The 13,765-nt window shown below is 41.6% G+C and overlaps 1 protein-coding gene across 1 annotated transcript in view; it reads right to left on the minus strand.

Moving 5' to 3' along the window:
* The window catches only part of MFSD2B (MFSD2 lysolipid transporter B, sphingolipid), a 42,345-nt gene that overhangs the window by 5,678 nt on the left and 22,902 nt on the right, over positions 1 to 13,765 (minus strand). The window contains exons 7-11 of the mRNA XM_005485095.4: positions 10,504 to 10,594; positions 10,288 to 10,409; positions 7,883 to 7,966; positions 6,501 to 6,581; positions 1,059 to 1,168 (exon numbers count right to left, since the gene is read on the minus strand). Coding sequence (XP_005485152.3) covers positions 1,059 to 1,168; positions 6,501 to 6,581; positions 7,883 to 7,966; positions 10,288 to 10,409; positions 10,504 to 10,594 — 488 coding nt within the window. The remainder of the gene's footprint in view (positions 1 to 1,058; positions 1,169 to 6,500; positions 6,582 to 7,882; positions 7,967 to 10,287; positions 10,410 to 10,503; positions 10,595 to 13,765) is intronic.

Consider the following 13,765-nt stretch of genomic DNA (forward strand, 5'->3'; position numbering starts at 1 on the left):
GGAAGCTGCTTGAATGTTAATTGTGAATTGACTGTTTTTCCAATATATGTAATCATTTACTGTTGGAAAAAGAAAAGCCTTCTCACCCTCTGTACAGAAAAGCTTACATAGTCTGACAACTAATTTCAAACTATGTATTCCATGATCTCTTGGAGTTTTCAAGGCATGGTACAAACAAGTTATGAAAAAACAGTGCTCTCAGCAACAGTCTTACTTTCTGGTTTATGTGATCTTAGTAACAACTATTCAGTCTGAAGAGGAAATGTCCTGCCATGCTCATCCTTGAGGTCTTTTTCCCCCATTATTTTCAGTCCTCAAGTGCAAAAGACCTTGAATTTTTGGCTTCTTATAATCATAACCTTGTGTATTTGATCCATTACAAAGGATTACTCAAGCAAGGACACACAGAATCATGGAATGGTTTGGGTTGGAAGGGACTTTAAAGCTCATCTCATTCCAGCCCTCTGCCATGAGCAGGGACACCTTCCACTATCCCGGGTTGCACCAAGCCCATCCAGCCTGACCTTGAACACTTCCAGGGATGAGGCATCCACAGCTTCTCTGGGCAACCTGTGACAGGGCCTCCCCACCCCCCACAGAAAAGAAATTCTTTCTAAAACCTAATCTAAATCTATAATCTTTCAGTTTAAAGCCATTACCCCTTGTTCTATAAGTACATGCCCTTAAAAAAAGTAAGGTTAGACATAGTTTACCTTATGTGTCCTCTGCTATATTCTTAATTGCTCAGCATTAATTGATTTGCCTGACTTCATAATTCCTGAGGCAATGTTATCACACCTTGTACAGCTACTTAGATTATTGATTAATTTACATACTCTTGTGTACAAAAAGCAGCTACAACTACAGTGGATGTTAACAACAGGGCAACCAAGCTCGTATCACTGCATATAGCATCCACTACAAAACCAGAAAGAGATTCTTAGAAGAAGTGACTCTTTCAATATTCTGCCTTTTTCAGAGGCAAATTCCATGCAGTAGTACATACATGTAATGCAGAAATACATCCATTCCCCAGCTCAAATGTAAAATTCTCCTACCATGGCAACAGAAGAGATGCTGCAATGCTCAGACCAGAGACGAAGGCCACGAAGTAAGCCAGGATCAGGTTTGGAATGGTCACTAGCATGACTGCAAAAGGAATCATCCACTGAAGAAGAAAAGCATTATGTCTAAGTTACAGCATGCATTGCTCAATGTTATACAGATTGTTCCCTTCAAAATACAAAACTGTGTTACAGAACAGTACACACACAGCAATGTCTCACACTTCAGTATTTTGGTCAAATTGCATTTCCAAAAAGCCTTGAGCCAATCTGTAGTTAACTACCCAGAATAATTGGAGAAAAGTAGGACAAGTGATAGTAATGTTGTCTCTGTTAGCAGTATTAGGGCTACAACTGAGCTAGTAAATTAAACAGACCCAAGAGCCTATTTACCAGTCGTGAAGCCCACTCACAGATCCTGGCCACATTTATAGTTCTAAACACTCATGGTCTCCAAAGTACCCAAGGCCATATAAATACTTTGTGTGAAGAGCCCTAAAGCGGTTGATTCCCAAACTGCGCTAGGTAGAATAATAGAATGGCTTGGTTTTGGATGGAACCTTTAGATTATCTCATTCCAGGCCCCCTGCCACGGGCAGGGACACCTTCCACTAGACCAAGCCACTCCAAGCTCCATCCAAATGTTCAAGCCCTGGCTTTGAACACTTCCAGGGACAGGGCACCCACGTCTTCTCTGGGCAATGTGTGCCAGGGCCTCTCCACCCTCAAAGTAAAGAATTTCTTCTTAGTATCCAATCTAAATCTACCTGTCTGTCAGATAAAAGCCATTCCCCTTTGTCCTATCGCTCCATGCCCCTGGAGGAAGTCCCTCTCCAGCTCTCTTGAAGCTGCTTTAGGCACTGGAAGGGGCTCTAAGGTCTTCCCAGAGCCTTCTTTTCTTCAGGCTACACAACCCAAGCTCTCTCAGCCTGTCTTCATAGGACATGTGTTCTAACCCTCTGGTTATTTTTGCAGTCCTCCTTTGGACTCACTCCACCAGGCTCACAGCCTTCTGAGGTTGTAGGTCCCAGAGCTGGATGCAGCATGGCAGGAGAGGTATCATGAGAGCAGAGCAGAGGGGCAGAATCCTCTCCCCCAGCTGCTGCCCACACTGATTTTGAAGCATTTGGTTTTGTAGGCTGCAAGTTTACATTGCCAAACAATGTCATCTCGAGCATCTTGTCAACCAACACCCCCATTTCTTTCTCCTCAGGGCTGCTCTCAATCCATTCACTGCCCAGACTAGTTTTGTGCCTGGGATCCCCCTGACCCAGATACAGGATTTCTGCTTGGTCTTGCTGAACTTCATGATGTTCCCACAGTCCCACCTCTCAGTTCTGTCTAGGCCTCTCAGGATGGCATCCCTTCCCTCCAGTGTGTCACCTGCTCAGTGTCACCAGCAAACCTGCTGAGGGTGCCTCAGTCCCTCTCTCCATGTCCCTGACAAGGATGTTGAACAGCACCAGTCCCAGTGCAGACCCCAGGGGATGACACTCCTCACTGGCCCCAGTATAGACCCCTGGGATTGACACTCCTCACTGGTCCCCACCTGGACATTGAGCCATTGACCACAACTCTTTGGGTCATTGACCACAACTCTTCGGGGTCATTGACCACAGATCTTTTTCCATCATCCAGCCAATTCCTTATACACTGAGTGGTCCATCCACTGAATCCATGTCCCTCCAGCTTAGAGACAAGGATGACATGCAGGGCAGTGTTACATGCTCTGCACAAGTCCAGCTAGACACATTAAGTTGCTCTTCCCTTATCCATGAACACTGATAATTCTCAGGAGATTGCTAATCAGCTTGGGTGAAGATTTTTCTGCCAGTTAAATAACAGAGATGACCAAATGTCCATTTCTATTCTAGGCCCCTGGAACTATTTAATTTATTATTAGAGACAATGCCTTAAAACATCCTCACACAGCATTTCAAGGGTAGTGGCAGGGCTTCAGTGATCATTTTAAACTGTAAATAGACCATTTCACAGATCACCTTCAATCTTGACGAAGAGGAATTTGCTTTCATTTCCAATCACCTCTTTAAAGCCATATACATACTCAGGAATAAATAAACAAACCCAAAAGTCAGAGTGGTTCACTCCACTCCCCACAGCCGGATCCACTCATGACATTGACAAGTCACAGAGGTTACTCTCAAAACCAAATTAATTTGGGATGCTTGGGATTTATTTTCTGGCAGTAGTTATAGTCACTAGATTTCTTCAACTTCAACTTGAGGCAATGGGCTTACAGGACTGAAAATCCACTTTTTAAAATGCTGATTGAATGCCACTGCCCAGCTGTCCTATACCCGTCACATGCTCCATCTCCCACGCCTGTGGGAGATGAACCAGAGGCACAGCAGCACATGTAGAATCCAGAGCCAGGGGCTTATCTACAGGGCTTTTTAATGATGGGGATTAGTTTAACATTAAGTGTTTCAATCCTCTATACGTGCAGCTTGGGAGCTGAGGGCATGAGAAGAGCTTTCACAGAGGGTGATTCCCCAAAGCATTGCTATTTACAGTTCTGTATGATAAGTGATTCTGGGAGTCCTGCAGTCTAATCCATTATGTTTATGTTTTAAATGCATTTCCCGTCTAAAGCATTTGCTCCCAAGCTAAGGAGGCAGAAAATAACCTTTCCTGACTGCAAGTTCCCAGCACAGGCAGATAATCCTTGCGTTAGCCCAGTGTTGTGGCAAAATCGTTATTTCACCACAAGAGAGCACTCCAGCAATATCTGATTTTATGTTGTCTATAAGCAATTTTATGACTGCCTTATGCTCCACATGGGGCACCCACTCAGAAACCAAAGCACTTAAACAAAATTCTAGATCAATAATAATAATAATAATTGTAACTGTAATTTCCTAGAGAAAGAGAAGCAGGGCCAGCAGGACTGAGGTTACAATGCCCTAAAGCCTCCCTCAGGCAGTGGCAGCGCAGTCATGGGGGCAGTGCTCCCACTGCAATAAACAGCTAATGCAGCTCCTTCTTTCTTACTTGTAAAGCAAATACTCTGTTATTGGCATCTGCTCTCTTGTCACAGGGCTGCTGCCCTCTGAATTATAAACAACATCCCACAGCTATCCCCTGCCTTCCATCCGTGCCCTGACAGCACCGTGCAAGATGACCCTGCTGGGATGCTGAGGCTGGCACTGGTCTCTGCAGCAGCACAGTGTGAAGGGCAAATGAGGAAAAGGTGCAGAGAGGATGTGACTGGAAACAAGATGGGAGAGTGGAAATGGGGCTGCAGAGCCAGGACTCATCCAAAAGCATCTCTCCATGCTGCACAGTGCTCATAGATGGCAAATAAACAATTGCGTATCTGTGAGGAGGTGCTCTTATTTTTACTAAATCCTGCAAAACCCATGGCCAAAAGATACTATTGGCCAGGATGGAAGCTAGATTTGTGGGAGAGAGCCGTCTTTGCTTTTAGACACATTGCCAAAACTATGAACCAAGAAGATGCCACACTTGTTAAAATTTCTCCTGACTACTTCACCTCCTGTCACCAGCTGAGACTCACTGAGTGTAAGTTCAGTGTTTGCCCCGTGAGGGCAGAGCAGACACCTAAATGAACACAGCACGTGGAAGCTGAAGGAAATAAACACAAGAGAATAATTTCCAGCTTGTGCACCAACCTCGTTGATTGCATTCTTCCCATCCTCCCAAGGACCCAGCTTGGGAGCAGGCTAATTCCTGATAATTCCAGAAATTATAGGTTTTAAACTTCTAGAAACTTGAGATACTTCATCAGTAGTTAGACTTGTTGGTCATCTCTTTTGGGGAAATGGGTAAAAAGGGAGAAATATCAGTGGAAGAAACCCAAGATTCTTGTTGTTTATCTACCAGTTTCTAAACTCTTTGAGGGCTCTCTTCAACATAGACTCACCTTAACAGGAAATATTAGTCTGGAGCACTGTGACTTTTTTTTCCAGGAAACTGAATTTCCAATCACATGTTCACCCTGAAGGCTGAGTGAGGTTTTAGAGAAAAAAAAAGTTTTCTTCCCTGTCTCCCCTTCCAGTAGAACATTCCCCAATGACAAACTTAGGAGCCTTAAATGATGTGCTTTTATTTCATAGTGGGAGAGTACAGATCACACAAGGTGGTAGGGTAGGAAGCTCCTGTGATGTATTGTCAGACACAAAATCCATCACTGAGCACACACTGAGTCCCCTGAGAATTGTCTCCAAGGTGAAACAGAGAGGTGGCTTTTTTTCAATCCATCCCCCACTTAGACCATAACAGCCAAGCAACTCAACTGTAAAATTAAGTTAAACCATGTTTACAGAGGTGCTGACAGGCTTTCCAGTCATGTAAAACTAAATTTATAGAGCCAACTTGGTTGAAGAAAGCATTTTTTGTGGCCAAGTAGACAGAGGAGGAGATTTCCTAAGGAGGAAATCTGCATTCCCAGGTCTAGTCAATGGGCCAATACTGCTTTTGGCAATTCTCTTTGCTAAAGTGGTAAAAAGAAATAAGAATGGGGCTCAAATTCCAGATGCCTACTTCAAAACACATAACAATTCAGCATATTTGGAACTTGGGTTTTAAAGTTACTTCTGATTCTCTGGAAGTCATTACAACACAGCTTTTAATTCCAAAAATTATAACTGTTCAACTCTGTCACTAGACCTAAATTTTTCAGCTTTGTTCAAATTTTGACATATAGCTTTGGTTTGGATTTTTCAAGTCCTCCTGCTTTGTTGTGCACAAGGCAATTTTTCTTTCCTCTTTCATAAGTAATTGAAAGTAAACAGGGGGAAAATGGGGAGGAACAGGCCTATACAATAACTCACCAAGGATGATGACAGAAAATTGCTCCTGTCTGCACTAAGTAAGGGACTTAAAATAATCCATCAGTGACAAGGGCAGGCTCACTGAGCTGGCTTTGCAGAGCTGTGTCAGAGTTAAACTAGGTTTCTTTTCTCAGGTAGGTCACCTTTTTCTTTACTTCACTAATAACTGTCCCTCCCTATTCAGAGGGATGTGGATGCTCCTAGAGGGGGTGTCTAACAGACTTTTGTTTCCTTCTGTGAGACTGAATTACAGACACCTCAGCACCATATAACAAAGACAAAACAAGCCTTGCACAACAGGTAACTTGTCAACACTAGGCAACTCAGATCTGAATTTATAAAACCTCATTGAAGCTCAGTTCTGAGAGCTTCAAATGAGGAGAATTTGTGGAGATTCTTAAATAAACTGGGACCTCCCCCCAGCATCAATCTATTTCTTTAAAGTTTCCCTTGGAAACTTGGAATCTGTCTAAAATTTGGTACAGTGATTTAAAACAAACTCTGGAACGGAGCAAATTTCACATAGATTGATGTTATAAGCACTTGAAAGAGCTCCTGAAGTGGCTCGTTGTCAAACGAAATGAGCACAAGCAGAATTTTTTTTCTCAGAGGATTTGCTTACCGAAATCCCACATGCTGCACACTTCTTGCCAAATCTCTGCAGAAACTTCTGCCAGAAGGGAACGCTCACCACTGCTGATACCTACAAGGACAAAAACCCATGTCTGTACTGTGCTTACTTCCACTGGCTTCTTCAGCTCTGAGCTCACATACATCTTTTTGTCTAGTACCTAAAAGCCTGAAAGGAAGGTGAACATGCAGATTCCTGTTTCTCCTCATGCTTTGACCAACTTTTTAAAATTCATTGTTAAGCTATCATCAGAGGGTTTTCCACAGTCAAATCTCAGAAGATAGTGTCTTAAAATTTCCTTTTCTAGTGCAAGCCACAGCAGTCAAAGCTGTGCTCATTCATTAAGGTTCAAACATACTACAAACAGCCATACTTTGTGCTAATGCCTCTTGCCACACTGCCTGAACCTGACAAATGATGAGTGAATTTAGCTCTACCCCATGGTACAGGAAGAAAGCTGAAGTGCAAGATAAACCTATCCTAAGATACACTTAAGAGTACATCCCATAGTGTACAGATTGCTCCTTCTTAGGAGCAATCTGTAAGAGAAATAGCTGCTTGCAGTTGACATTATTGTTTCAGACACTGAAATACTCCCCCATAGCAGCAACAACCACAAGCAATGTCATTCACCTATGCACTGAAGTACTGCTACTAATGGCAGCCTTACACTTGACCTTTATTTAAATGTCATCTAATTGTTAGTTATATTTCAGTCTTTACTTACTTTAACTCTACTGTCTCTTGTCTCTCTTCTCGGTGACTATCACTTGCAGAGCCTTAAGATACCCAGCACTCCTCTTTTGCTCTCCAACATCTTAGTTTTAATGGTTTGGAAAAGATATGTCTTATAATGTGGGAAAGGATAAGTATCACCTAAACAAGCAGCAGTCTACCTCTGCATATTAAGAAAAAAGATTCTGTAAAAGGATCTTTTTGTCACACTGCCAATTGCTCTAGAGAGGAATCTTCGAAATTCTGGGTATTTTAAATATTTATCCTTGCAAGCTGCCTGGCCCAGAGGAGTCGTGTGTATGAATATGCAAATTGAAGTTGTTTAATTTTCAGCACATAGGACTGGGGAAAGGGACAAAGGAGGTAAAATTCCAAACCTCCTTTCTAGAAGCAACTTCTGCTTTTTATAGAAGCTGTGGCTTACAGGTAAAAACAACAAGGAATGGATTAAAAGCTCCAAACCACTATTTTTGTATAAGTGCAAGAGGGAACACCAGCTTTATTTCAAACAGACAATGAAGAGGATAGTGTAGCTTCCTAACAGCTCTGCTGAGACACAAAATTCTTCTTGCCTTCTGTAATTTTGTACCAAGGCCCAGCGAAAACCTGGTAACATTTGGGAGAGAAGTGCAACTCACCAAGATGGTCACCACCAAATACTGGAAGTGATTGCGGAGGCCGGCAGCATGAGTGCAGAACAGGACAAAGTTTCCCTGCTCCAGCTGTCAAATTTAAGACATTTGGTGACCACCAAAAGACAAAGGAAAATTTAAAAAAGACAAAAATTGCATCACACTCCATGTCAGCTAAATATAGATGGTGACTGATTTGTTAAATGTAGGGTTTAGGAGTCTCATTCTTCCCTTGTTTGCAACAACTTAAAGAAGTATTAATTGTCCCATTATCACTGGAATAACATGCCAGCAATGCTGGGCCAAGCAAGAGGTAAGCCACACCTAACAGAGCATAAAACTGACCAGAACAGAAATGGCCCTATGAAAAGATTCTGTCTCGAGGCTTTATTCCCCATGTCCCAGGTGCCTTGTGTTGTCTCAGCTGCAGGCTACTGCAAGAAACTCCCCTTTCTCTTCCCCAGCAAGGCCATAAATCTTTCTCCAGAAGCTCTCACTCCAAAACAAGTAACATTTCAGCTGTAATAACACTCCTGCCAACTTCCTGTAGTAAAGCAGCTGGTTTTATATGCACCCTCAGCTATGGAGAGCAGCTTTGGGTCAGATATCTCCCTACATCTAAATCCTCAGCAGATGGAGGATCTAACTGCATTGTGTTATATGGCCGGTGAAGCCACTGCCACCACCATGCTTCTGCAGAACTAAGGGGGATTCTGAACACCAGAATATCATAGAGAGCCAGCTCCAGCAATTCTGCAGAAGCAGAGTGACAGAGGAGGATTTAATAATCATGCCACAGCAGCACGATCAATTCTTGCTCCCTTTGTGTGCTTGTGTGTCCAATCACCTCTATACAAATTAGGATATCCAAAAGGTTGTATCCTGTCTCTATTGCCACAAAACCCTTCCCTAGACTGTATCCCTGGTTATGCTGCCCTAATTTTAGACACAGGATATCACACTCTGGAATTACAGCCAATGCATCTTTACCTGCCTATTCATTTTGCTGAGCAGTAATCCACTCTCTAATTTCCACACAATTAGTGTTGCTCCCCTGAGTAACAGCAGCAAGGGTTGCTCATACTTGCTCCACTGGAGTAACAGAGCTTCCAGCTTCTGCCTCCCCTCACACCTTCCCTTCAGTCTGCACAAACAGCAAAACAGAGAGACATGAACTGACAGATGATCTCTTCCTCTCTGGGTGCTGTCAGCAAGTAGCTGGCTGCCAGCAACCAGATGTGCTCTATATCCCTGCTGGCTGAGTGGATGCTGGAAGGATGTGGACAATAAGGGACCTTTCATCTTTCATCTCCTCCCTGTCTCTGCAGTTGCCCACAGTACCTGCAGATCCCAGACATGAGCAGAAGTAACTTCTGTTATTGTTTCTCACCCTTGGGTATTCCAGCAAGGACTAGCAGATGCTGTGCCCAAATCCAGGCCAACAAAAAAGTTCAGTGCTTCTTTGGCAAACTTTTAAGCAGTCCTTCCAAGGAACTTAATAATTCACCAGAACTGCTGGTGAGCCCAGCACTGCTCTCCCACATGTCATTTTCTTGCCTTCTGTCCTGCTATTCCCTTGATAAATGGTTCATGTGACTAAGAGTCTCTTGGTAAAAATGTAATAATTATTTGCTTTTCAAAATAAAGCAAACTTCAGCTGTTATGTACAAGTTCAGAGTAAAATAATGTATTTACTGAATTGAACATGTGCTAAAAGTCAGTCTTAAAAAGCCTGCTGTACTTATGGGGAGTGAGGGGTTCTGAGTGGCTTTTCTACAGCTCCTCTCTTTGGGAGGATGCACCACATCTTTTCATGAGAGCCACATCCAATTGCAGGTCCCCATTTCAAAATGAGCTCTACCTAACTCTGACACAGGTGACGCTTCCCGCCTCTGAATGTCTTCTTACCCTGACCTAATGCCTTCCACCACAAAAGACTCCACAAGACCCAGTTCAGCCACTATCTGAGAGCAGTCACCTCCACAAAGGAGAGGGGCAACAGTTTAAACAGGGCACACAGAGAGAGGAACAGACAGAAGAGAAAAAGCATTCTCTAAGCAACTGAAACCACAGGAGACTGTGCAAGGATAACACAGAATGACCCAGACTGGGTCACTAGGACTAGTTCTTCACCTTTTATGAAAAAAAAAAAAAAAAAAGAACAGAAAGGGGAAAAAAAAGTCTTTAAATGGTCATGACTTTGGCTTTGCTCCTCCTTTGTAAGAACAATCTCCAGCCACACAAGACCCCAGGCACCAGAAGAGGACTTGGTTCCCTACTGATTTACAGGGGAAGGCAACACCCCCCAGATCACCCCTCCAGTCACCAGCCAAAGGTTATTTGCATTTCAGACTCTCCCACACTGGGAGTGGAATGAGGTCAGCAGACAGACTGAGAGGGTCTGAAGTTACCTGAACTGCTGTCGAGATGAGAAGAAATGAAGCTGTGAGCTTCACATATGGACCGTGCTTCATGGTGAGTGCAAGCCCCTTACAAAAAGGAATTGCTCTGTCTGAATTTAAGGCATAAGGATCTAAGAGAAGCAGAATACATAAAATAAAAACCTTTTCAATAAAGGAATTTGAAATAACTATTATTAAATTGAGGCATATTTAAATATAACTTACCATCCCTTTCCTTTACTCCAAGAAAAAGAACGACAATTCCAAGGAGATACACACCTGCTATGACCCCTGCTGCAATCATGTAAACTTTTGCCTTTCAAAAGGAAAAAAAAGACATTTGAAATTTTGACAGGAGAATGACAAGTCATTATGAAAATTTCAGTCACTTTTTGGTAAGCCACCTGCAAATGAAGAAATGCCCATCTGCATGCAGCTGAATGCATCTGCTGCCTCTCTGAAAAATGTTCACTTCTGCAGTTCATTTATAAACCACACCTGCCTTAGCATAAATTCAGGGCATATAAGTATATATTTCTCGAAGAAAAAAAGAAAAAAAAGAAGCAGTGAACAAAAGGGTTACTGTGTTGGCAACCTGAAGGTTCTAAAAATTTGCTTATGTTGAGACTAACCACAGACATACACAGTCAACCAATCAAAACCATGCATCATCCACAGAGACATTCTAATTTTCAGTAAGTCCAGTTGATCTGGCTACACAAACTGCAATCTGGAATTTCATGGTGCATGGGAGAGTTCTCAGTACTGAGGTAAACATAGTTACTACAGTTTCTGCATTTACACATAATGATAATAATGACACATGATGATAATAATGAATTTTAGAAATCATACTTACATGCCAATGTTTTGAGAGTATGGTACCTTGCATGCTGGTTTTCCCAGTTATTTAGTAACATATCCAAGCAAATTCAAAATCTTTGCTTCCTTTTAGCCAGCGAGGCAAAGCCTCCAAGGATACCTCCCACACCACCAGATCACATTTACTGTTTCTAACTCTGATTACACTGACTTTGAATTAAAGATTTAAAACATATTTTGCTTTAGTATGATGTAATAATTTACCTTATACTGTGTTATCAAAGATAGCTAATAGACCTTTATAAAACAATGATTACTTGATATGAAAACTGAATTTCAAATTATTGGTTATATATTGTAAATGAAATTATTATAAGTCTAAGAAGAAATTGGCAAAAAAATGCAATTACAAGAATGTAGTTCAAAATATAAAGACGCTTAGTATAGGTGCAAATGCATTCAGATGAACCATGTAAGAATATAAAATTTTCAAGAAAACAGCTTTTGTTAAGATGTTTACACAGAAAATAACATGGTGAGATAAAGGAATGTGTAGGGGAATATAGTATGGGTAAATGAAGGCGGTATAGAATGTAATCGTATCCCCCAAAGAGTTGCAGCTGGGTTAATTATTAAAGATTTAGGAGCAGCCCTGATGTTAACAGGCCACACCTCTAGCCAGTAAGAAGAGTGTTATAAAAGAGTGGATTGGTTGGTTAAGGAGAATTGGGGTTAGTTGGTTACTATGAGGGCAAGGACAGTTAATGCTTAGAGGAGGTGCCTACAAGAAATATCGTAGGAGGTACGAAATGCTGGTAATATGGAACCCTTGCAATGTAATGACAACAGGAATGCAGGACTATTCTTTATATGGAATAAAGGTTTGGGTTTTTTATATCAGAGCTATAAATTAAGTCACAGAGTACTTTCACACTGTTGGTTATGGCTTGCACAGAATACAGAGTGCAGTAGTAGAGGTATCTGAATTCACTTAAACCTATTTCAGCCTAAAGTGAAGCTGGGGCAGGAGAGAAGAGGATTTAGAAAAGAGTAACAGAAGTCCTTTATGATTTTCATATTTTGTTTATATGTATTTGTTAGTTTGCTTTAAACATTTGAATTAAATGTTGTGTTTCATAGGCCATCATTAAATGAGCTTAAACTACCAAGGGTATTCATGGTTGGCCAGATAAGATTCTCTAACCCTGAACAAAACTTGTTAGCCCATTCACAACTCCATCAATACCCATGTTTGGTTTCCAGTAATAAAGATCCATTCATAAGCTTACAGTAACAACTTCAGGAGAGCTTAAAAATTACCATTTTTTCCACTTCCTTTTTTTCAGTAAGGAGCAAAATAACGCCCATTGTTCACTAAGTGCTTTTTAAAACTAGGTGTGCTCTTGAGCAGCTGAGAGTTAGTCCTTGTGACAAAAAGAGTCAGGGTCATATTTGTGAAGGGCACTAAAAGAAAGTCAAGATTTGCCCTCTTCTAAACATTTCCTGATGGAGGTACTTCAAGTTAAATTAATCCAGTCTTGTCTTGCCTCAACTTGTAACTTAATGCCCATCAGCCCTACAACCAAAATTAAGATCCATCAAGGTCTCCTCTTTATTGTGCAATTAATTGGGTGCATATTCTGCTGTGTGGTGTGAAAAAAGGGCAGGTTTCCAATCACACTACAACTTCAGGATCTGAAAAATGTTTGTGTCTAAAAGCTTCCCCATAATTTCCCAGTTTTAGTATCTAGTTTAATGGAAGATACTGCCTCTACCTACAAACTCTGGCTACTTTAGGCTATGGATTTTTGCTAGTTTTTCAAATTAGAAAACTACTTGACATTCAAGCCATTGTGAAGTTTCTTTCTCCATCTCCCTCTGAAAAGGACAAGAAAACACATATGGTTAAGCAGAAAAGAAATAAATCAAGATTGTGTCTTTTTTCCCCCTGAAAGCCGTTTCAGAGGTTTCAAAATATAAATTGGGGATTTTAGTCTGCAGTAGATTCAAACAGGGAATCTGCTGTGCAATCAAATTCAGCTTGCTCCATGATTTTCAAACTTCTTGTCTTGACAATTCACAGAGGTGTAATAAACACAGTAGTGCTCTACATCAAACCATTGTCCCAGAAGCTAAAAAGGAAGGCAGGATGAAGTTCTGTGTCTCATTAAAACACACACTACATGTAACCAAAAAGGCATCTCCAAAAACACATTATTCAACCAAAGAATGGCATGGCCACCTAGAGAAGCAGCCCAGCTGTCCTCAGACTGTTGCTCAGATCATCTCTATGAGAGGCCTGTGCCAAAAAACCAAGGATCAGGTGGCACAGAGGCAAAGAATAATGTCTGGAAATGGGGTGAGGCAGGGCTTTGACCCCTTCCTAGACCACCAGAGCTGATGCCAGACTATGCAAATCCAAAACATAGATAAAAACATGCCTTAGCCTGTGATTTTACTGCTACTGAAGCATGATAATAGGAGCTACTCCACTGCATTAGGAAGAGCACAAATATGTACTTCCTCATTTGCATCAAGCATTTGAGATTAGATTCATGTCAAGGAATCTTCTTCATAGGGTATTTTATGTCACCCTGGTTAAGATTTTCTAAGCCTTCTGATGTTGACATTCTCGTAGTGAATTTTCTCACACACTTTCTGTAAA

This window comes from Zonotrichia albicollis, chromosome 3 (assembly GCF_047830755.1).
Source record: "Zonotrichia albicollis isolate bZonAlb1 chromosome 3, bZonAlb1.hap1, whole genome shotgun sequence".
NCBI classification, from domain to species: Eukaryota; Metazoa; Chordata; class Aves; order Passeriformes; family Passerellidae; genus Zonotrichia; species Zonotrichia albicollis.